Source organism: Ictalurus punctatus, chromosome 9 (assembly GCF_001660625.3).
Source record: "Ictalurus punctatus breed USDA103 chromosome 9, Coco_2.0, whole genome shotgun sequence".
NCBI classification, from domain to species: Eukaryota; Metazoa; Chordata; class Actinopteri; order Siluriformes; family Ictaluridae; genus Ictalurus; species Ictalurus punctatus.
The window spans coordinates 26,427,999-26,452,500 of NC_030424.2; the positions used below are offsets into that span (position 1 = coordinate 26,427,999).

Below are 24,502 nucleotides of genomic sequence, written 5' to 3' on the forward strand. Positions count from 1 at the left end.
ATCTGCTCACAGATCGATACGCGTGTTGATTATCGTTCTCAGTGAACACTCGGAGCATTCGAGAATGGCACAGCTTGCATTTAAAATCGAGTCAATAGTGATCGTTACATCTGATTTTCACTTGCAAAAAAGATTTGCACGATGGGCAACAAACGGGCAATACCGATTATTATACCGATGATTATCTGTACTGATTCATGTCTGCAATGAAAATCATCATATAAAGGAGTGAAACACCACAGGGTGTGCTGTAATAGGAAAACAATCAGCGACGTGGTGCTGTCATGCAGCCTGATGCGACGTGGAGTTACGCAGCAATTTGTTGATTTTTGCTGCTAAAATATTTAATTTGATGAATTAAAAATGTACTTTTTATGGCATTTTTGGCAGACGCCCTTATCCAGAGCGACTTACATTTATTTCATTTATACATCTGAGCTGCTGAGGGTTAACGGCCGTTCTCAAGGGACCAGTGGGGGCTTGGTGGTGCTGGGCTTTGAACTCACGACCTTCCGATCAGGACCAGTAGCCCAGCATCTTAACCACTAGAGCTAGCACTTTAGTTAGTTTCTGTTGTCGCTTACACTATAGCAGCCTTTCTTTTCTCTCCAAGTCATGTTACCAAGAAACCGGAAAGCACAAACTCCACCTTCCTGAAGACTGACACTGGAGACTCCTTCCATAAAAATTCAATAAATGTCTTTGTTTGTTTTGAAAATATCACTACATGAACTATACCGTAACGTATTAGAACGAGCGCATTAATATAATTTTTGCAGTTATATATAACAATTACGTTTGCAGTAAATTAATGAACAACTTCTGATTGTTCAGAATTCAACATGAATACTTTAACATCATTGTGCGGCTAGCACATAATGAAAGCTTGGAGCCTGTTAGCGTTCCTCATCATGCTAATTGGCTAGTACGCCTTTCAGTAATCGACAGCCAAGCTACCAGGACCGAATAAATCTAGTCTAGTTTTATGTATGTGATTGAATCCAGTATAATCGTGTTAAAGAACACGGCTAGTATCCAATTAGCATTATAAAAATTTACAGCATCCAGCATTCATTATTATGCTAACGCTAATTAGCGCCTGCTAGCCACGCTGCCAATTTTGTCCATATAATTCATTTATATAAAGGAAAAAGACATAAGGAGCAAACTAACTTTGCATTTTTTTTTTTAAAGTAATTTATTTTGTATCTCAAGTGCATAAGCAAATATGATATGTCAGTGTGTAAAGTTCCTGCATCACGATACAAAGCTGTGCAGTATTTCAGCAGCTGTCCTTAAAACCACATTTAAAACATAAAACTTTTTTTTTTTTTTTTTTTTTACTGGAAGCAAAGACGACAACAATAATAGTGAACATAAACCAGCGTACTGTGCGTCATCAGAGAGGCTTGAGCTAGGGTTGAGTTTGCAGCGTCCATCTTCGTGTAGGCTATTTACAATAGAGCTAAGGCTATGCTTATGCAGGAAGTTTAAATCAGGTTTTTTTTTTTTCATTTCCCCTGTTCTGCATATCAAATCCAATCTTTTAAATTTCATACTGAATCCATATTCGATGGATGGCAGGAGGATCCGGAAGCTTGTGTACACACACAAATCGGGTTTGAAGAAACAGGCATGAAGAAGAAATCTGATTAAAACTGGCTGCTTAAGAAACATGACTCAGCTTCTGATGAGGACGACAACTCTTGCAAATATGTTTCACCACAATTAGCTTAGCCAAACACGATCATCACTGTGAGGAACACCTAAAGAGAACTTGAGAGATAGAGCCTCTGGGGTGTGTGCGTGTGTGTGTGTGTGTGTGCTAGGAGCATGGGGTTATTGTTACAGCAAATAGCTACAAGGACACGAACAAAAACAAGAACGACAAAGCTTCCAGGAACGTTTTCCAGTGATGCTTTAGCCTCAGGCTAAAACAGGGCACATAAGTGTGTGAGCTGAATGTTGAGTGAGTGAGAGAGAGAGAGAGAGAGAGAGAGAGAGAGAGAGAGAGAGAGAGAGAGAGAGAGAGAGAGAGAGAGAGAGAAATGAAAACAGCACAAAATTCTCTCCTATTTTCACCGATACTGTGATTGATCTATGAAAATATTGTGGGACTGCTCTCCTCCTAACTACCAACCTCTTTTAATCCCTACACACACACGTACGTTCCCATCAGTCCTCGTGTGCTTCGTTTGTGCATTTAAAATTACATCCACAAAAGGTTTTCAGTCCTCCAGGTCATTTTTAAAAAAAAAAAAAGTCTAAGTGAAAGAAATCTCTTCACTCATCTGAAGAGCTTCATCAACTATGAGGATTAAATCAGCTCATGCGCCATATATACGCTCGGTGGTTTGAGAAAACCCATCTCATCTTACTGTAGAGCTCTGTAAACAACCAAAAAAAATGAGAGAGAGAGAGAGAGAGAGAGAGAGAGAGAGAGAGAGAGAGAGAGAGAGAGAGAGAGAGAGAGAGAGAGAGAGAGAGAGAGAATCTGGTTTGGGCCAAAATTGAGTTTTTTTTTTTTGTTTTTTTTTAAATCTATTATACAACTTAACCATAAGTATATTTTACTATTTTATATTTATAAAAAATATACCATAAGTATATTTTTTATATTTTATATTAAACCATAAGTAAATTTCAAACTGTTGTGGAATAGTTGTTATTTTTCTAAAGGTTTTCCCAGACCACCACGCACATCAGTTCAACAACTGGCTAAAAAGTGTTCAAGTGCCATTGGCTTAAAGCTACAAATAATTAATCTGGAAATTTTTTTTTGTTTGTTTTTTTAAACAGATGATGTGCACTAGGTTTTGTTTTTGCTTTTTGAATTATTATTTTGTGTACTGCATTTTTCTATGCTTTTTTTTTTTTTTTTGAGGCTAGAATAAGACATCGATGGCCTCAGGAGTATGCTGATGCTTAACCAGGAGTAACAATCAGGACCTATTGTACAAAATTTTAGCATAGTGATGTAACGAAAAGAACGAATCTTCTGTTAACACTACAGCATTATCCATCTGAGGCCTTCAGAGTGATTGTGTTTTTTGTTTTGTTTTTTTTCTGAATCCTTAGTCTACTACTATTGAATTGAAGACCAACGTCTTCAATGCTTCAAATGGACTGCAAAGATTTTCTACAGTTCTTTTGGAAATACATTCATTGGTATAAAATAATAATAACGATAATTAAGAAGAAGAAGAAATCAACTTCAAAAAGCAAAATGAAAAAATTGGAGGCTCACCAACTGAGCATGCCGGCCCAATTAGCAAAATACCAGACAGGTCTGAAGGAAATTAAGCCTTGAATTTGTAAATGAAAAAATTGCTACGCTTTCAAATGAAACCAAATGACAAACTCCAGATCGTATCATCTGGTTGGTATCAAATGCCTTTTTGTGGAAAAAGTCTACCATCATGTTGATATTTTTGAAGGTGCAAACCAACTATTGTAGGGACATCCTGAAAAGACACAAAGAAAAAAAAAATACTTCATCAAAATATATTATTACTTATAGCACGACATCCATCACAACATGAAATAAAACAGTAGTGATTTGTCACATTTGCTTGGCATTACTATTCAACATAACTGGGAAAAAAAAGAAAAGAAAAAGAAAAAACCATGGTCCCCAAAAAAGGCATAATTACCTATAATAATCCCTTGTAATTTAGCACAGATAGACATATTTAGAATAATTCAAAAAAAAAAAAAAAAATTAATACAGTAAAAAGTGCTCACATTTAGAGGACATGAAAATTGGAGAAAGAAAATACACAACACGGGGGTAGAGCTCCACATGGAACCAGTATTAAGGTTTACATTCTAGTACATGATTAAATCCTACTGGTTAGGAGCAGACGGTCAAAAGCAAAAAGGTGCAAAGCTCACAAGAAAGCAGGTCATCCTGGAATTCTTTAATTTTAAATATTACCAGTAACACTGATGCTACAAAATGGAGTCTCCCCTTGGAGCCTATCGTGTTTTATTACTACACAAAGTGGAGCATCCCGTTTCAGCCAAGGCAGGAAAGCTTGGTCTGATCTACAACAATACGTATAACGTCCAATACTGATCTAAAAGTTTGATATTTGAAACATTGCATTGACTGGATCGGGACCAAAGTTGGGATAGGCTAAGAAAAAGACGTAAGCGGGAACAACCTCACACAAAAAAATGAGAGAATTTTCATACACTTCTGGGTATCTCGTAAAATAACTTAGTTTGCCAGCCCCACATTCATAACCAATCCCAGTGCCAAACAGTCCGATACAGTCCGCAGAAACCCCACTCGTTTTGCACTTCTGTTCTCTAACGTGGTAATGCTTCCACACAGATCTGTTCCTCACTAATGTCATTTAGACTCTGTACATCCTCTGGGCTACAAACGTCACTGTCGTACACTTCGGCACCAATCAGGTCCTCCTCCAGAACCTCCAATTTTGACTTTGGAAAGCCGTGCTGTTCGGACGGCGAGGTCCCCTCCAAGGACTCTAGGTCCTCTATGCCGGCACGGTAGTGGATCATTAGCAGAGTCAAAGCCTGAAGCCGTTCACCTGACTTGACAAGAGCTGAAGTGATCAGGGCTTTGCGACGTGCATCAGTTGATTCCCTCTCTTCTGACATCAGTGAGTTGTTGTGCTCCAGCTCTTGGTCAATCTCCTGCTGGAGCTTATCCAGCATCAGTTCCAGCTTTTGCGATCGCTCATCTGTAGGGAGGCCACGGTACAGGTCTCGCCCGATCTCCTTGACTGCAATAAACACGCTGTCATCCAACCCTCCCTCTTTGCGTGCCAACTTTGTGCCACCACCGGTCGGTGGTTGTTTTGAAGGACTAGCCCCTGTGTACGTCTCGGTGTCACTGCTCTCATTGTCTGAGGTGTTGGGTGTGTGTTTTGGGGAAGGTTCTACCACTCCGGGACCAACATCTGCTGCCTGTTCTGCTAGTCTGGCTTTGGAAGCCTGCCTCAGGTTGAGTAGACGTGAGCTGGTGTTGATGATGTGCCGTGTAAGACCAGTGGTTGCCCGGTTGATAGTGGACTTTGCTTCAGAGTCTGCGCTTCGCCGTTCGGCAATCGACAAACAGAAAGGATGCTCAGCAAGACACTTCTCCTGGCACTTCTTGTGGCAGACGTAGGCACAGATGATGCACTGTGATGCAGCCTTGGTCCAAACCTTCTTTTTGCAGTAGTCGCACCAGGTGGGATTCTGAAACTGTGTGTCCTGAAAGTTGTGCCGAACCTCAAGCTGCATGGAGCTGTAATTGAGATAATCCCGGGTTAATGCCGGCATATGGTCCCTTTCTCGCTCACGTTCCTTTAGCTCTTCTTCTTGTAAACTCCCCTCCCTCTCAATAACTGCACTGGACAGGTCTGAGTCTCCCTCTCCCAGGTAGGTGAAGTTTAAAGTGATGTCTCCGTAGCACAGCTTCTCATTGAAGCCCTTGTGCGTGCTAAGATTACGAAGTGCAGTACGGCTGACGCTGGCCCTCGGTTCTGGGGCACACAAGCGGAAGGTGCTCTGGTATTCTGCCGATGAAATACACAAGCATTCCAGGGCTAAATGCTCCAAATGCAAGCTAACATGGCCCAAGCATAAGAGACTGCCGAGCTTAAAGGGATCCTTGCACCAGAGTGCTACGTTAAGGTATTTATGGTTGCTTTCCACATCAAAGACTACCGAGGACTTGTTCCAGTGCCCATATCTATTGCGGAACAGAGCCTCAGATGACTCCCAGAGACTCTGCTCATCCATACTGTCTTTTAGGCTAGAGGCACTCTCAACGATTTTGTCTTTGATCAAATCTTGCTTACTGGTGATGGGGTTTGTTGGGAGTTCATCAGTGGACTCTACAGGTTTGTTTACAGGCTTTGGTTCAGGAGTTTTTGTCGGACTTCTTTCAGATGTAGGTTTTTCGCCATTGCTTGCAGCTGGAAGAGATTTTTCTGGGGTTTTCTCCACTACAGAGTCACTGCCTTCCATGTTTTGGGATTCACAGGATGTGGAAGGGGATGTCACTTTTATATGGGGCCTAGGAGGGACAGGCGGGCGCACAGGTGGAGGAGGCGGTGGCACTGTTGGCCTCTGTGGTGGCTCAGATGATTCTGTACTTTTGAGCAATGACTGCTTTGGTGACTCTTTAGGTTGGGGTTTGAGTGGCGATTGAAGGCCAGTCAAGTTGAGCTTGCGATTGAGAATTGGCGAGATGGTACCCAGGGGCTTGGAGGCCAGATTGGCCACAGTTTTTTTAGGGCTTTGGTTTACAGAGAGCAAAGTATCCTCTTTAGCTTCTGCAATGACTGGAGCTCCAGCTGATTTGGACTCCACTATCAGTTCTTCAAACTCTGAGTCATTATCTTTGCCATCAGTTATGTCCATGGTGGTAATGTGGGCTGGATCCTCCTCATAACCCCCAGCCACAGGGTATGCAGGTTCTTCCAGGGGACCCAGGGTGTCCTGGAGGGGTCCCAAGCCGATGGTAGGCACCTGGTGTCTGACTGGTCTCTCGTACAGCACAACCACTCGATCTCCAGCTTGTTTTAGCAGCTTTGGCACTTGGACAGATGATGTCACTTTGACTCCTATACAAACATGCAGAGAAAAATATAATGTAATTCATTAGAAAATGTGATCTTTATATCAATGATTCCTGATTGCAGTCAATAAGGATCCAATTAATAAGGACTGTAAACAATAAATTGCCTGTTCAGCCTTACACTAGTTCTCCAACAATGCTAGCTAAACAAAAAGGAATTGCACATACCCTTTAAAGTTAAAAATGAGTTCATTTTTTTTACACTGCTCTTCCACTTTGGGCTTTGTTGCACAAATTCTGACATTATGACACCAACCTCCGATCGCAATTAAGCGATCTCCTTTCTGCAGGTCAGCCTGGGCAGCGGGGGAGTTGGGAGTCACCGTCTCGATGCTTACATGCACCACATCAACTTCTGTTGCTGGGACATGTCGGAACGTCATTCCCACGCTGCCATTCGGACCCTTAATGACCTCGGTCTAGAAAACAGAAAGCGTGATCATACAGATATGCCCAAAATGAAATTGAGGAATTCTGAGAATCTGTGTAATCACAACTAAAAAGCATCTGATTTGGTGTTCTTTAATGGTGAACTGAACACAAAACTAAACTTGGAAGTGCTTTCTGCCTGCTGCTCAAGTACAAGATGACAGATATTGTTTTAAGACATCACAGTAGACCTATACATGACAGCCCCAGTAGTTACAATCCCACGGGCGGGTGGACAAGTTTCTTTCTTTCAAGCAGAAAATACCGAATAATAATTACAGTGGGAGGATCCAAACTGTGAAAGGCACTCGCCACTCAAAGTAAAGCAGTCTTTTCCACCACATATTAAACCTATCACGGTAATAAAACAATGAAGGCAGGAGTTACCAAAAGGGGCTCTACAATTACAGCAAATCCTTCTGCGTGGGCTTTAGGCACGGTGTTTGTCTGAGAGCCTATGGTGCACCTGGAGAAATTCCAGCCAACATGTTCTGGGTTTCAGAAGTCCCACATACACTGATGCCAAGCTGAATGACGAACTTACTTAATGCTGCAAATACAGGTGGAAATGCATGTGTGGACAATTTAGCAGTTTGGAAGGATGGGGGGGGATCTATAATAAACCCTTACATTTTAAAAAAAAGTTGTGTCTGATTCTCCTCTCTCTTACTTTTGCTGCATGATCGTTCCTCTACCTTTGGTGGGTGTGTATAAAAACGTTTCCTTCGTGCCTGCTTGGAGATGGATGACCGTAATTTTGTTGCTGTCATTTGTTATAATCTTGAGAAGGGCACTGATCAAGTTAAACAGGGAATGAAAAACCAGGCAATCTATGCACGCTGGCAAGCCGGCCTCTGATGAATGACTGAATCTTGGATTTTCCAAACGCAACAGACAAAAATAAATAAATAAAAATAATAAAAAAATTAAAAATAATCAACAAACGCTACTGTTTGCACTCCATGTCACTACTGAAATGTCAGTGACGTGTACAGTGCCCTCCACTAATATTGGCACCCCTTGGTAAATATGAGCAAAGACGGCTGTGAAAAAGTGTCTTTATTGTTTAACCTTTTGATCTTTTGTTCAAAATATTCACAAAAAGAGTATGCTGTCATGGATATCAAACTATTGCAAAAAAACAACACAGGTTTATCCAAATAAAAATAAAAATAAAAAAATATAGGTCTGCAACAACTATTGGCACCCTTTTGGTCAATACTTTCTGCTACATAGTCTTCTCCTATAAATCCTGATGAGGTTGGAGAATACATGGCGAGGGATCTGAGAGCGTTCCTCCATACAGAATCTCTCCAGATCCTTCACATTTCGAGGTCCACGCTGGTGGACTCTCCTCTTCAGTTCACCCCACAGCTTTTCTATGGGGTTCAGGTCAGGGACTGGGATGGTCATGGCAGGACCTTGATTTTGTGGTCAGTAAACCATTTTTTTTGTTGATTTTGATGTTTTGGATCATTGTCCTGCTGGGAGATCCAACCACGGCCCATTTGAAGCTTTCTGGCAGAGGCAGTCAGGTTTTCATTTAATATCTGTTGATATTTGATAGCGTCCATGATGTCATGTATCCTAACACAATGTCCAGGTCCTCTGGCAGAAAAACAGTCCCAAAACAATAGAGTCACCACCATATTTAACCGTGGGCATGAGGTACTTTTCCATATGGCTACCTCTCTGAGTGCACCAAAACCACCTCTGGTGTTTATTACCAAAAAGCTCTATTATGGTTTCATCTGACCGTAGACCCCGATCCCATTTGAAGTTCCAGTAGTGTCTGACAAACTGAAGACGCTTGAGTTAATTTTTGGATGAGAGTAGAGGCTTTTTTCTTGAAACCCTTCCAAACAACTTGTGGGTGATGTAGTTGACTTCGGATCGTAGTTTTGGAGACTTTCTGACCCCAAGACACAACTAACTTCTGCAATTCTCCAGCTGTGATCCTTGGAGATTTTTTGGCCATTCGAACCGTCCTCTTCACAGTGCGTTGAGACGATATAGACTCACGTCCAATTCCAGGTCGATTCATAACATTTCCACTTGACTGGAACTTCCTAATTATTGCCCTGATGGTGGAAATGGGCATTTTCAATGCTTATGCTATTTTCCATTTTGTGAAGCTCAACAACCTTTTGCTGCACATCACAGCTACATTCCTTAGTCTTACCCATTGTTATGAATGACTAAGGAAATTTGGCTTATGTGTTGCCTCATTTATACTGCTGTGAAACAGGAAGTCATGGATGAACGAAAATTAAGTATCAATAGGAATATACTTCAAATATATATATTTTTTCCCCTCATATGAATTCATAGGGGTGCCAATAATTCTGTAATGTCTAATGCTTGTAACCTAATGTTTCTCCACACTTTTTTCTGTTAATGGTGACGACCACTGTCCAGGGTACTGTCTCAGTGAGTAGCCATTCGCATTTATTAATTTGCTCAAAGCAACACTTATGCAAGGCAAGTGTTGCAGAATTTTTCGACTTGTTCCCCTGCTCTGTAAAAGATCTCCTCTCGTGTTCAACTGCATCATTCTCATTGCTCACGTTTGATCAGCGATTAAAACAAAGACTCGGGCAATAGAGAAAAATGAATGAAGAACATTTTTGCTCGAGACAGTGGCTGGTCGTACTACGGCTAACTCTTTGTTCCTCGAATAGTCGAGAAAACGTGGGATAGAAAAGCTGCAATCCATGCAGCCCTTTCATCCGAGACTGCCTTCACCAATCACCAGCGAGCTTTCTTCAAATCACAGCTACTAGATCAAAGTCCGGTGTGTGAACACGGCAGAACGGCACAACATGTCCTTTTGTTTCTCCAATTCACAGCAATTTAACATATAATGCACCCCCACAGCGGGTCAGTCTGACCCGTCAAGCACTCGTCTACCCGTCCAATTCTGGAGCTCTGTTTTACAGGGTCGAGGACAGACTGTTTGGTCGCACGTGTCCTGAAAGTCATTTGGCCTAAATTAGGGATTCGGTAGCCAGGGTTTGGTGTGTCTACACTCTTCTCTCAAACAAAGACGACGACTTTAACTTTAAAAGTTCTCTTCGACACCACAATCAAGATATATGCGAATACAACAATAAAGCAGTGCGCCGGTGTACCAAGATAAAAACCACTACAACTTCATGCACACTTACAAGCCAAAAAGAATCCCATGGAAAACCTCAGAACATTTGAAAAACACAAAGCGGAAAAGTAACACTTTTTATTATTATTTTTCCCCAACACACACACACACACACACACACACACCATTCAGCCCGTGAGATGGAGAAATGATTTGACAGATATTTTTCTGACACAAGAACAAAGCGGAGACACTGAGCAGCAATTATGGATGATTTGGGAGACTGAGCAGCTACAGGATAATCACACAACCACAAAATGTGTGTGTGTGTGTGTGTGTGTGTGTGTGTGTGTGTGTGAGAGAGACACAGAGTGTTTAGTGCAGGTAAACGGATGTTGACATTGCTCTGGCTGGTTCATGATGATGTGACCCATGCGTCAATTTATGCTTCAGCTCACCACACACACACACACACACACACACACACACACACACACACACACACACACTCACTCGGCACTTGCCCACATGACAAAACTATACATCGATAAGAAAATTCAGAATATTGATCCTGGTCATGTGTTTTCACGAATATGAAAAACCCTGGCGACAGACCACACACTCACACGAGTTTGCCTTACAGTTCATGTGAGGACCTCCCATTGGTAGAATTATTAATGTGGCTAATTAATGCTGTGCTACACCTAAATCTAAAATTTTTTATTTATTTTTTTTTGAAGACCAGCCAATTGTCCCCATGAGGTCAAAACTCTCCTCTACTTCTGGAGATATTTGGTAGCCACTAAGACATGAAGACATGCACGCAATAACAATAAAAAAAGTAAATATTTCGTCTCTTTTTGGTTCAAAATTAAGGATGTCGTTTTTGTAATTACGTGGAGCAGCCAGATGACATTCGGCCAAACATTCACACGTGGACGAAAAACCACATCGTTCATCCGTCTTCAGTTTTTCACTCCTCAGAAGCATTAACGTCTCGTTCCCTTTCTCTCTTGCTCTTTCTCTCTCCCTCACACACACACACACACATACATACATACATACAACTACAAAACACACACAGTGCACGCTTGGACGGACTAACATTGCCTCTAAACCGAAGGCAGAAGCATCACTTGTCTTTGTGCACTCAGACAGGCAGGTAGAGTGAGGTGACTGACAAATTACCCTGGAGAGAGCCCAAGCAAGTCATCAAACATCAGCCATCCTCTCTCACATATACAGTGCCCACTCGTGAGAGCTCCAAGCCTACGAACAGACAAACGTCACGGAATGTGTTTCTACCAGCGCCCGTGCCAGCTGTGCGCAGACGTGCGAGGTGCGTTTCTGCGTAAAGCCCACGCTCGACTCTGCATGGTGACAGACGCCCATTGAAGCCATTGTACGAGGACACCAGTTGTCTTGTGTGTACACCTGTCGCTCTTTTCCTCCCTCCACCTCTCTTCTCCCTCACAGAGATTAGCATATGCGAGTGTTCATTTTGGGGTAGAGAGATAATCTCAATTGATTTTGAAAAGAAAAAAAAAACATGAACAAACCTATAAGAAAATCGCACACATACAAAACCTGGTACAATGACAGTGTGCACGTGTGTGCGTGCGAGCATAGAGGAGGACAGATTAGATTGTTTCCATATGACCGTTTTGATAAAGTCCGAAACACAAAAAGCAGCCCCTCATCTGATAAACGAGGGTCAACATTAGAACAAAATCAGCCTCTTGATCAGCGCAAACAAGGGTGAAAATGAGCGTTAGATAACGAGCGCCAGTGCTCCTGACTACACAAATAGCAGTTTGGGGAAACAGATTATCCTCAAACACGCTTTCTATGTTGGGAAAATTACAAAGCTCATTATGTCTCGTCTGAAACTAGAAGCCTGTGTATATTTTTAAAAAAAAAACAAAAAAAAAAAAAAGAGAAAGAAAGAAAGAAAACCGGACTGATGTTCCAAATGTACAAATCCAAGTCGCGTAAAAAGACAAAACGGACATTTTGGTGATTTATTTCATGTTCTATCTTTTTTAAGCTGTAAACAGGACACTTGCTTTATAACATAGGCAAACAAAGTGCGTGTTTTTCGGATATAAGAGCCAGAAATCAGAGCGAAGTAAAGAGGAAAAACTGCGGAGAAGAAAAAGACGACAAAATCTACATCAGTTCATTTTACTATCACTGCTGACTTGACTTGATGTATCTCCTTTTATGAACTGCATTGTATTTGATAGAAGAAATAAAATACTCGGTTCATGCTGTTATCGAAAGCAGGGCGGTCCCAACGAGAAACGAAGCAATTTCACAGCACTTATATTAAAAATATTTCATTTATTAACCCTTTATCGCATGGTGTACATGGTGCATTGCCGTACGGCAACAATTAATTGATCACCAATTTCCTGATAGGCAATAATACAAAACTACTCTCTTCCCCGTGTAACTAGAAAACGAGGGCTTTAACTTTGACATAAATTTTTTTTTTAAAAAGGCGTCACATGATAGAGGAAGTGCTGTTCGTACTTTCCTTTTCTACAATCAAACGGCACGGTGAAGGACGTCATCACAGGGCTCTCAAAATGTCATACATTTTTCAATATTTAGGCCAAACTACTTAAAGGAAAAAATTTGAAACACTATATGAGATAACTTAAAAATTTTTTTGTCACTGAAGCACGTTTAAACATTTTGGGTATTACTACATAACATACGATAAAACTGTTGTAATTGCAGACATTTTTACAATTGCATCTTATTGCAACGAAAGAATTATAAAAAAAAAAAAAAAAAAAAAAAAAAAAAAAAAAAAGATACTTCACCCAAAACAGGTTTGGATCTAATTCTTGTATGCATTTTGAGTGAGGAAATCCATCCACATACTATTTAATTACAACTCTAATTCCTTTCTAGAAGTAGTAACTTGCATGCTGATTAGATGGCAGGGAAAAAAAATAAATAAATAAATCTCTGCAAATTTTTGACTATATGATACTTTCCACCATGTCACACTCAGTGCGTTTACATGGACAACAATAATCCACTATTAACCCGATTAAGACGATACTCTGATTAGGAAACTAGCATGTAAACAGCAATTTTTAATGACCTTAATCCGATTAAAGTCATACTCGAAGTAAACCCAAATCGAATTAAGACAGAGTACTCCTGTTTCAGTCGCATTACCGACATGTATTACAGACATATAAAGTCCTTAATCACACTATTAACGTCGTGTGAGAGTTTTCAGCGCATTTTGCGACAGGACATGATCACACACGGCAGCGCTCGACCGTTTTACGGCAAACGAGAGAGCACGGCTGCGTCCCAAACCGCGTACTTGCCTACTATAGGCCTGTAGTAGGAGAAATATATGTATCTCGACTACTATATAGACGGTAAGTATGCGGTTTGGGACGCAGCCCACGGCTTCAAGCGGTCGCCTATTCGCACGTACAGCACGACAAATAATTAACCGCACTCGAAGCGTTCGTAAAGAAATTAAACAAAAACACCCAAAACTGTATACGGTTCCATAACGAAGACCGACCGTGTGTCGATACGTGAAATTCTGGAGGGAACGTCGGACAGCGTGGCGCGGTGACGTAATGACGTGTGCTGTTAACTGATCTATGTTCTATAACACGTGAAACAGGAACATGAAAGGAATATTCTAAAAGCGACTCATGTAAACACCTTAATCAGAATACTGTCTTATTCAGAATAAGGTCAATATTGAGATTACTGCTGTCCATGTAAACGTAGTCAGATGATACTTTCCACCATGTCACATTGTTGCCATACGGCAACAATTTACCAACTACTACTTTATCCATAGTGGTTTCTTTTCGTGTTGGGGAACGTCCGCAAAACACGTCAGACCCTGTTATCCCTCACATCATAACAGCTATTAACTCACGAGCCTGTCTTTTTTTCTCTCTCTCTCTCTCTTTAAAGTTATAAAACAGACAGAATCCATTTGTTATTAGCCATAGATTATGTGGAGCATCCGCTTTATAAAAAGTCCCTGTTTATGAGCTGATACTATAGAAATCATCAGAACGAGTGCATTAATATAAACCTGTGATTTGTGAGATGTGCCGTTATAGAAAATTCTATCGACAGAAATGTCTACAAGGCAAAGAGTTAACGAATGAGGGAAAAACAAAAGCCAGATAATATTCCCTTCTCAGATTTAACGTTTCTATCCGGCAGTAATACGACGGACGCGCTCTCCCATGGCTTCTCGACAGCGATTCTCCTATTCTATTCGCTCTGTCGCCAAATCTGTCCATTTATTCCTTTATTCGCCAGGTTTATCTGAGGTCTGAGCTAAAGAGACAAGCTAACCAGTTTAAAATCGATTGCAGGAACGCACACGCCTGACTCACTCGTTCGGGTGTCGACGAGAAAGAACACCGACACACGGAGACAAAAGAGCAGTGCGATGGCTTGTAACTTGGTCTCGCAAAACGCAGAAATCGTGATATGCTTTGCACGAAAAGATTAATTATATTACCGGAAAAAAAAAAAAAAAAAAGGAGTGGCACACAACTGCAATTCACAGGGTACTGGCAGGCAAGAACTGAGAACCGCCAAAGCGCTAAAACACAAAGCTACATTCATCAATCACTTCACGGATTAAAAAAAGAAAAAGAAAAAAAAAAAGAAGCGCACACACTATTTTTAGAGCTGGATGTAAGGCTTTACAAAGTAACGCGTTACCGTACTCTAATGACTTTTTATGATGACGCATTACATTTTAAATTGATGTAACTGGATTACAGTTACTGGGGTCAATAAAATGACTTGCGTTACAAATTTATTGTTAGGAAAACAATATTAAGTAAAATGCATTTGTAAAATAAATCACCTTTCGTGCGGTTGCCAGGCGCGTAACCTGGCCTAGGCACTGGGGGCTGTAGTCCTAAAGATTTTTTTTTCCCCCCGTTAGCCCCGAATAATTCCCCATTGAATACTGGAGCGGTTTGTCATTACGTAACTGAACGTCAGTAAAAGACGACGGCGACGTTGGAATTTTATATCTTCTGTGAACGGAGGAGAGACCAATCGGACAGGAAAATACATGGAAACACTCGAGTCTTATTGGCCGATGGTCTCTCTATTCTGACAAACGCTAGCTCACACAGTCAGTGTGAAGGGGGAAAACGGATATGGGTTGAAACTGAAACAGTAACATCGTCTGACGCCGAGCGGGAAAACAAGGTGTGTCTGTATGAGCTCCAGTTTACATGAACATGATCTGAGCAGAGCATAAGTTAAGTTAATGTACTTCACATGGCCCTGTAGCAGCTAAACCCATACAGTGATCGCTTAGCTGTGCCTCCTCTTGGCTAGCGACACCGAACTAGCCTAGTTAGAAAAGTTTTATATTTTATCGGTCTGGTAATCCTACAGACGCTGACAAGTTTTGAAAGTAACGTGAAAGTAAAGTACTCTGATGACTCTGAGTAACGTAATCAAATTGAAATTGTAAAGTCATCTGTTGTGGATTACTTTTTTTTTTTTTGTTGAGTATGTTACCCAAAACCAAATTAGCAACCACTATTTATCACCGTGATGTTTATTCTTCAGAGTAAGTCTAGAGGCTGTCCAGAAAACACACAGGCACGCACACACGTACGTCACACGTGTGGTCAGGTTCACTGGATGAACGTAGTAGGGCAGCGCAGGCCAGCAAACCACCCTCGTGCTCTCTCAGTGCGCTGGACTTAATCTAATCATGTGGCACATGTCAAAGAGATTAGTGTTTGAGTATAGGGTAGCAGTCCCCCTGGGGCGTGTACACACACACACACACACACACACACACACAAAACCTCAAAAAAAAAACAAAAAAAAAAAGACATACCCACAGACGTTACATGAACAAAAACCACACATAAAACAATATATTATGTATCATTTCATTAAAAAGCAGGGAGGAAAAACACAAGAATCAGAAGGGAGAAACACAGTGTACCTAAAGCAAGAGTTCGTATTTTTGTCCACCATTGCGTTCCACCTCTCCTTAACGGTGCAATGGAAAACACAGGGTATGTTTACACCTGCAAAAATCAGATTCTGGCAATCCCAGTTTGCATGCACTTAATCCTCTGGGTCTAGACGTGTTGGTCAATCATGACCCCCCCCCCCCCCCCCGGCCCTGCCTAACGCTTAACATGAGAACATTTACAGCTGTTTTGACGACCTACCAATAAACCCACTAAAGATGATGGACCCGATGCAAAATTTCAACATTCTGCAGCGTCCAAAAAAAACAAACAAACAAACAAACTGATTTCTTTTATTGGCAATTTATGGGAGAAGGGAACTGCTTAGAAAAAAAATATATTGCACCATCACCATTTCATGGGCTTAGTATTGGATTAACTATATACTCTTCATGCTGAAAACCCCCCCAAAAGATTATCACATTAAAAGGTATACCTGCAGTGAATAACCGGCCCAACAATCTAAATAAACAAACAAACAAACAAATAAATAAGATTAGCCTATTGTAGATTGAATGGTATGAATTCCCCCAAGTTAAATTTATTATAAAATTTTTATATGACCACATGAACAATCAGAACAGCCTGATAATAATAATAATAATAATAATAATAATAATAATAATAATAATAATCAGATTATTAGTGTGCATGTAAACCCACTCACTGTTAGAGATTTGGTACTGTAAATTAGATCATTGGTAGGAAAGACGAATATCCAGGTTTCATCCTCTACAGTAACTGAATAAACCTTGAAGCTAGTCATGAACAGGAAGTGAAGTTGCAGAAGTAGGAAGTGGATTAATATGCGTCATTTCAGGTGTCTGGTCCAAGTCGGACGTGCCACATTGACTGCAGTCATAGCTGCCCTTTCCTTTTTAGTGCTTAATTCAATCTCCTCCGTCTCATCCTGCTCTCCACAAACACACAAGCGATTATGCAGACATACAGTATTCACATGCGAGTGTGTTCTCACACACACACACACACACACACACACACTTACTTTAATGCAATATCGTTTTTGGTTTGATGCATTTCATATATATATATAAAATATAATGTAGGAAATTATACAAGTAATCCAGGATGCTGAATGGACCCAAGCTTCTATAATTACATTTGATGTTTTGAGGGGGGGAAAAAAAGAAAAAAAAACAAAAACAACAAAACACACATCTCATATATTATACCCTGTGATTAGATTTTTCTCAAACGTCCATTCACCAGCAGCCTTGTTCCGGGAAAAGAAGAGCTCCGATTCAAAGGCAGGAACGCGGGTCTCATTGCCCACTATTTGAATTTTCATGTTGGCGCTCCGCTTTGTGAGAGCAGAGAACTCTTTTCACCGAGCGTCGCACAAAAGCAGGGGTCGTTATGGAGACGGGGATATTAAAATTTCTTTAAATAAATAAATAAATGAATGAATAAATAAATAAATAAATAAATAAACCACCCCCTCTCATTTATGTTCGGAGGTTGGAGAGCTCCTTTACCCACCGAGCCGTTTTTAGCGCCCTCATTGTTGCTCGCCGGCAAAACAGCCGAGTGTTCATCTGCATACGGCGTACGGCGGAGCAAACGAGGGCCTGGAGGAGGACGAGGAAGAGGAGGAGGAGGAGGGAATGAAAGACAGAGAGGTGTAGGTGGAATATTAGAGCTCCTGCTATCAGCACTCCTAAGCACTTCAGGTTTCTGCCAAAAGGACAGGAGAAGGATGCTCGGTCTCCTTATCGCTGTGACATTTAGTTCGCCCATTTCGGAGTCGTCTTAAGCTCCCTCTTGCCAGTCACTTAAAATCAGGTTTGTATCTTCACAACGAGAGAGAGAGAGACACAAATCTCAGTCGCTTTCTAAAGCTGAGTCGTAATCGACAGGTGACATTTACCTTCAGAAAACGATTGGCGACGTACGAAAAAAAAAAAAAAAAACCCCTTCCAGAGCTGGACGGGTGAAAACGTTGCTATGGAATTAGGGAGGAGATGGAGTATGTTGTTACGGTACAGTGAAAACGGATCCGATTCAGAGCTGGTTGCGTAACTCGACGGTACGCAGGTATGAGAACGCCAGGGTCCGAGTGCAAATTTATCCTGCAATCTATTGCACTCGAAGAAAACAAAAAAAAAAAAAAAAAAAACACTTGAGAGAAAGAAAAGTGCAACGGGACGTCATGCAACTTGAAATTCCTGCTTTCTGATAAACACACTTAATGTCACGACAACAAGGAGACACGCAATCAACAGTAAACATAATTCTGTTGATTTTACTAATGAGATCAAACCATTGTGGCCAAAAATGCTCTATTTGTATTGTGCTTTTTTATGTTTGTTTGTTTTTTTTGGCCCGGAAGACTATCTGAACTGCCGAAACTGCAATGGATCGGTCTTATGCAAAAGGGTGAGGTTAGAAATTCCGGCCAAATCCTAACCGCTCACCCACACAACACTGTACAGAACAACACGAAACGCAATTATACAGCCCGAAACACACCGAGTTGTCTCTACCTCCTGGACTTTAGGCTTGACTCCGCCCAGGTAGGAGAAAACAGATCATATGGGATCATTTTGCCACACTCCATAGATGTAATTAATACACCAGCGACTTTCTTTCATTATTGAGAGGGTTTGTATGAAAGGAAGCCGATACATCACTAGGAAAGACGCACTGGCTTTCTAGACCCATCTTTTGTACCGACTTTATGCTTTGCACGGTGCCATCTCTCAATAATACCCCCGTGGATTTCAACGTCAAAAGGCTCGGTCCTTCTATCGGAGTGTACCGCAAATCGTTTCCATAGATGCCACAATAAACCTTAAACGTTTACCATAGATGACCATACCACAGCCATGACCACAGCTCCACCGTCGTCATCATCGTGTCAATCAAAGCCAAAAGAACTCGATCAGAGCTCCAGATGCTTCCTGCCTCCCTTCGCCTCCCCATCGTTCTCTCCATTCCAGCAGCAGATCCGAGGCCCCCTGCCACCACTCGCGCAAAAAGCAATAAAGTGCATAAAAATGAGATTTAGTCTCAGCACACTTCAGCCTGGATCAAACAATAAGAGGGCAGAGAGAGACCAGCTGCCTGTCGGAGAAATCGGCCATAAACAGCAATCAGCTAAAAATACAGCCTGCTCCTCGCGCGCTCCCGAAACTCAGTTACACCAGTTTCATTGCCTCGCACAGCAGGTAGAAACAAAGGATATTGACAGTAACCATCACAATAACTTAAGGGTACCAATTTATATCAAGTACTTCTTACACAAAACACAGTCTACTTGTCCGGGCGTGTACTAGCGTTTTAAAACATGGCGCAAAAAAAAAAAAAAAAAAAAAATCCAGTTAAAGTAATAGACGTTAAATAAGTTGGGGAAAATTTGCAACGAGATCCGTGTTTAGCAGGAGAACTTTATTAACTAGATCACCTTTAAAATGGGATGTAAACGTCACTGCGGGTCAGGTGGTAGAGCGTGGTGTCCACTAACCGTAGGGTCGGCGGGTCGATTCCCGGCCCACGTGACTCCACATGCCGAAGTGTCCTCGGGCGAGACGCTGAATCTCAAGTAGCTCCCGATGGCAAGTTAGCGCCTTGCGTGGCAGCTCTGCGACCACTGGAGTGTGAACGGGAGAATGAGAACCAGTGTAGAACCGCGAAGGTTAAAAAAGTGCTAGACAAGTGCAGACCATTTATGTAGGGTTGTTCACACTTTAATTAAACTCATTCAGGACGCACCACACCAAAAGCTGTGGTTAACCGATAACCGATCTCTGGCCCACATGAATAAACCGTCACGATTTTGCGTCCAGTGACGATCCGTGTGACTCTGGAAAAGGAACCGTCACATTACACCCGGTTTCAAGCTTCACGGAACTCTAAGCACTAAGTATCAAACTGACCCACTGACTGGGATCACGCCTTAAAAAAAAAAAAAAAAAAAAAAAAAAAAAAAAAAAAAAAAAACTTATACCATGAGCTAAACGTATGTACTCCTTTTTGTGAAGAAAGACACGTTGCCTAGTTACGCACGCCGTCACCGTAAACAAACTCCTCGTCGCATCGCGTTCTAAAATGTACGTCATTTAATTTCCCGTCCCCTTGATTTCTTTCTTTATTTAAATATATATATTTTTTTTTATGTACTCTTTTTACACAACATCCACAACATTAAATCTTACGTGACGATAAAAATAAATAAATAAATAAATAAAACGTCGGTTAGTGCTTAACAGTCGAGTTCTTACGCTTATGACGCATCACAGACGTTACACTCGTCCGCCAGGTTGGATTCGGGGTGAAGCAAATCGTCACAAAAGCTCCTCCTCCCGCACTCGCGCAAGGATCTGTGGGCAATATTAGCTGAAAAAGTGTCCACGGATCCACGCTTGGAAAACCTACAGGAAATAGTAGACCATCCGGGTACCTTTGGGATACTCGTTTGAATATACTACGATCTGGGGCGTGCTAATTCTAATCTCGGGTGGTATTTAGGACGGATAGTAGGCGAATTGGGACGCGGCGATAATGATGAGTCTGGTCTGTGTGTGTGTGTGTGGGTGTTTTCCTGGCAACGCTGGACGAGTTTCTTTTCAGCTCGCACTCAGCTAGATTCAGGTCGCAGGTAGCGTTATGTATACCGGGTGTGTTTCTGGCCTCGATTAGGTTGGTGCGCGTGTTGCGTCGGGAGTGATGTTAACCGAGCTGGACGTTTTAGATGAATGGATCCATCTTCAGCCACTCAGGCGTATATAAAGCTCACTCAAGCTGACATTCAGCCTGTACGGCTGGCTGTAGTTCCAGCTCCTTCATACTGTAACCAAAACACAACATCTGTCACATGTAGCACTGATTTCATTAGCCGAAGGACTCGGACCGTAGCGACCGACAGCGTGATACGTTTTATAGGACGCAGGAGACATATTGCAACCTTCTCGATCTAGTGGAAACGTCTTCGATTAGGTGGACTTGTGACTCGCTCATGAGGGATCGTTAACGACCTGCGGCTTCTCACGGAACTTCCGTTTACTCGGGGGATCGTAAATAAAAGGTGCATGTTTACTTGAGATCCCAAGCTTGTTGAGATGTTACCATCATGTGCTGTCGCGAAAGGACAAGACGTGCTACAAATCAGGAACTGAGAGTAATACGGTCATCGCGCGTCACATCCTGCACCTAACCAGCTGTCAGGTCAGAGCTAGAGAGATGGACAGAAGGAATCAATACGCACAAAACACACACACAGGGAAGAAGAGGCAAACAAATAGCCTCAGAGTGTTTACACGCAGCAAAGAGCTCCTACAATACGCACACACACCTTCTTACTTAAATAACACGCTCTCGCACAAATGCTGGGTGTTCTGTTCTGTGTCAACTGTTCCTCCGGTACGTACGTGCTCTTGTTTGGGGTGTGCGCGTGTGTGTGCGTGCATTCGGGATCAATCGACAGTACTTAATGTCACAGTGTAGCAACCATCCAACATCAAAAGGTGAAAAGATCACCACCGCGGAGCCGGATTCCCACATCACAGTCACGCACATAGCCCAGAACGTTCTCCTCTCTCTCACACACACACCCCCCTCCTGTGGTCCATGCAGGATGTTCTCATGGGTGGTGGTGTGATTTTAAAGACCTCACACAGACACACAGTACACTCGGTAAATGTCTGTTAAACTTCTCCCAGTTTTGTTAATGAAATTCCACGAGCAGTAAAACTAATTAAAAAGTAATTAATTCATTCATTCATTCATTAAAAACCCGAACCGCAGTTCTAAAAGTCGCCACTACGGAAGATTCAAACAAACCAGCTAGCAAAACAAACAAACAAACAAACAAACAAACAAACAAACACGATTTAAACACCATTAACAATGTGCTCGAAGTCTCTAGTATGGAAGACTCAGACGCATAAGTATTGAAGAATTCAAAAGAATTGAGAAAGAAAAAAACAACATGAATACGCAAACAAATCAAAGAGTGACGGAACAGTTCTAGGCAACAAAAAAACAAACGAACGAACGAACAAACATTAAAAATGCTGTAGGACTTCTCCACTGTGGAAGATTGTGAGAAATAAGTAGACGAACGAACGAACGAACAAACTCTAACAGATTTAGAAATCCACTATGGAGGAGTTAAACAAACAAACAAACAAATAAAAACAGAAGCACAGTTATGAAAACCGGGGAAGCTGTACGATCGAAGAACACTGTTGCTAGGCAACTGATATACACACACTACGCGTACGCTAGCTGATGACTACAGCTAACCATTTAGGTGACAGCAGAGAAGCGACAAATCAACATGTCCCTCATGCGTGCTGGTGAATGACTATGAAGAGACCTTTTAGTGTTTAAAAGGCTGCTGGAAATTACACACAGCATGCAGAAACCGCGCAGCTTGAACCGCGCACGCTTTAATCGCACGTACAGAACGTAAAGCTGTGGAACCCTTTTACCAGATGCATTCGGTGCCTCGTATAAGCATTCACTCCAAGCGGATTCTCCGTGAGTGCGGGACAGGACACGCAGGAATTCATTCTAAGCGGGTCTAATGAGGCGTAAGGGTTGAGAGTAGTATCTGGCAAAAATAAATACATTTAAAATAAATTTTAAAAAGGGATGTTCGCATCCCACTCACTTAAAGAAACGGCGTTTAAACGAAAGTCTGGATTTGAAATCTCTCGCGTCTACGGTGCTTGGATCAGGCCGGCGTTAGCATCATCGGCGTCTTTCCACATAAAGCCGCCGTACACTCGTACGCTCCCGGACCCCGAGCGCATACTCCGCGACACGACGATTTGACGATTCATTAGCCAGAGGGGCGCTGAGGTTATTTAATTCCCCGGCACAATACAAAGCCAACCTCTAATAAAACTGGAGGGAAACGCGGCAGAACACGGCGTTTGCGAGCACAGGCGCAGATTACACAAAGCGGGTACGGTTTCACGTCGGCGTGCGTCGTTATATACCGGCGATGGTGTGCGTCCGCGTCTCGGTGTGTTACTGTAATAACTCGTGGTGCGCGAGCGAGTATCTCTGGAATTATGTCTGAACGGTATCCGGATTATCATCGGTATCCGCACGTGAAATGGGAATCCTGGATTATTATTCAGACCGATGATTAAGAAAGGAAGCAACCTGTGAGTTTGTGAAGAACAAAACAACTTCATCTGAAAAACACACACACACACACACACACACACACACACACACTATTGGCAGTTGTAAAGAGAGAGCATCAGTCACTCATTAGAGCAGCTGTGTAAATACACCCTGTGTGTGTGTGTGTGTGTGAGTGTGTGTGTGTGTGTGTGTGTGTCAGTAATACAAGCCCCATCAATGCTGTAGTAGAAAGAACTAATTTTAAGCCCGCTGAATTACAGAGCCAGAATAAGACTATGCGTGCACGCATGTTCAGTAGTGTGTGTTGCAAATAGTACACCGTGTTGACAGGAGGCGTGGTCGGTGTGTGTGTGTGTGTGTGTGTGCGGCAAGAAAGATCTTTCAGTACAGCACAGACTCCCCATAGCATTGATATTTATTCATCCAACATTAACCCAGATCCTAACACCTTCATATATGAAACACCGTACAAAGATCTCTGTGCCGTAAGAAGTCGAGGCTTTACACTACATCAATCGATTTCATTTATACTGTATTTAAAAGGGACCGACGCCGATTAACTCTGATTATCGACGGCTATTTATTCAGGATAAATGAGTAATTATGATGACCAATTATTTATCTGATCGTTTACTTCCCCACTAGAGGAATCCGGGCACCCCTTGAACCCTGGAATTTCACTTGCGTTGAACAAAATTATGTGAGATTACGTAGAAAATAAATATACGTTTGGGGCTATTTACAAAAGTAAACGCAAAACTTTTTTAAAATAAATAAATTAATTAATTAATTAATTAATTAATTAAAAGGTTATCATTTGGCTCACCCTCGTACCGTCTGAGGTCCACATAAAACTTTATCTTCCCGCAAAAATAATACGGATAAATCCGAACAGGCTTCACTATATATATACACACACACACACACACACACACACACACACACACACACACACACACACACAGTTGTGCCTGTAAGTTTGCACACCCCTTGCAGAACATGCTAAATCTCAATACTGTTAACAAAATACGACGGATGATAAAAATCCCATGCTGTTGTTTATTTAGTCCTGTCCTGGATAATCTATTTCACTTATATAACAGATGTTTACGTAAAGTCCACAAGACAAGATAATAGCTGAATTTATAGAAAGTTCAAAGCCATGTTCAAAAGTTTACACACGCTTGATTATTAACCCTGTGTGTCGTCACCCGGACGATCCACGACATGATGTGT

General features: G+C 41.8%; 1 protein-coding gene across 1 annotated transcript in view; it reads right to left on the reverse strand.

Annotated features, from left to right (window-relative positions):
- Positions 1-2,252: 2,252 nt before the first annotated feature.
- The window catches only part of pdzd8 (PDZ domain containing 8), a 63,662-nt gene continuing 41,412 nt past the window's right edge, over positions 2,253-24,502 (reverse strand). The window contains exons 4-5 of the mRNA XM_017476545.3: positions 6,855-7,017; positions 2,253-6,584 (exon numbers count right to left, since the gene is read on the reverse strand). Coding sequence (XP_017332034.1) covers positions 4,315-6,584; positions 6,855-7,017 — 2,433 coding nt within the window. The 3' untranslated portion in view covers positions 2,253-4,314. The remainder of the gene's footprint in view (positions 6,585-6,854; positions 7,018-24,502) is intronic.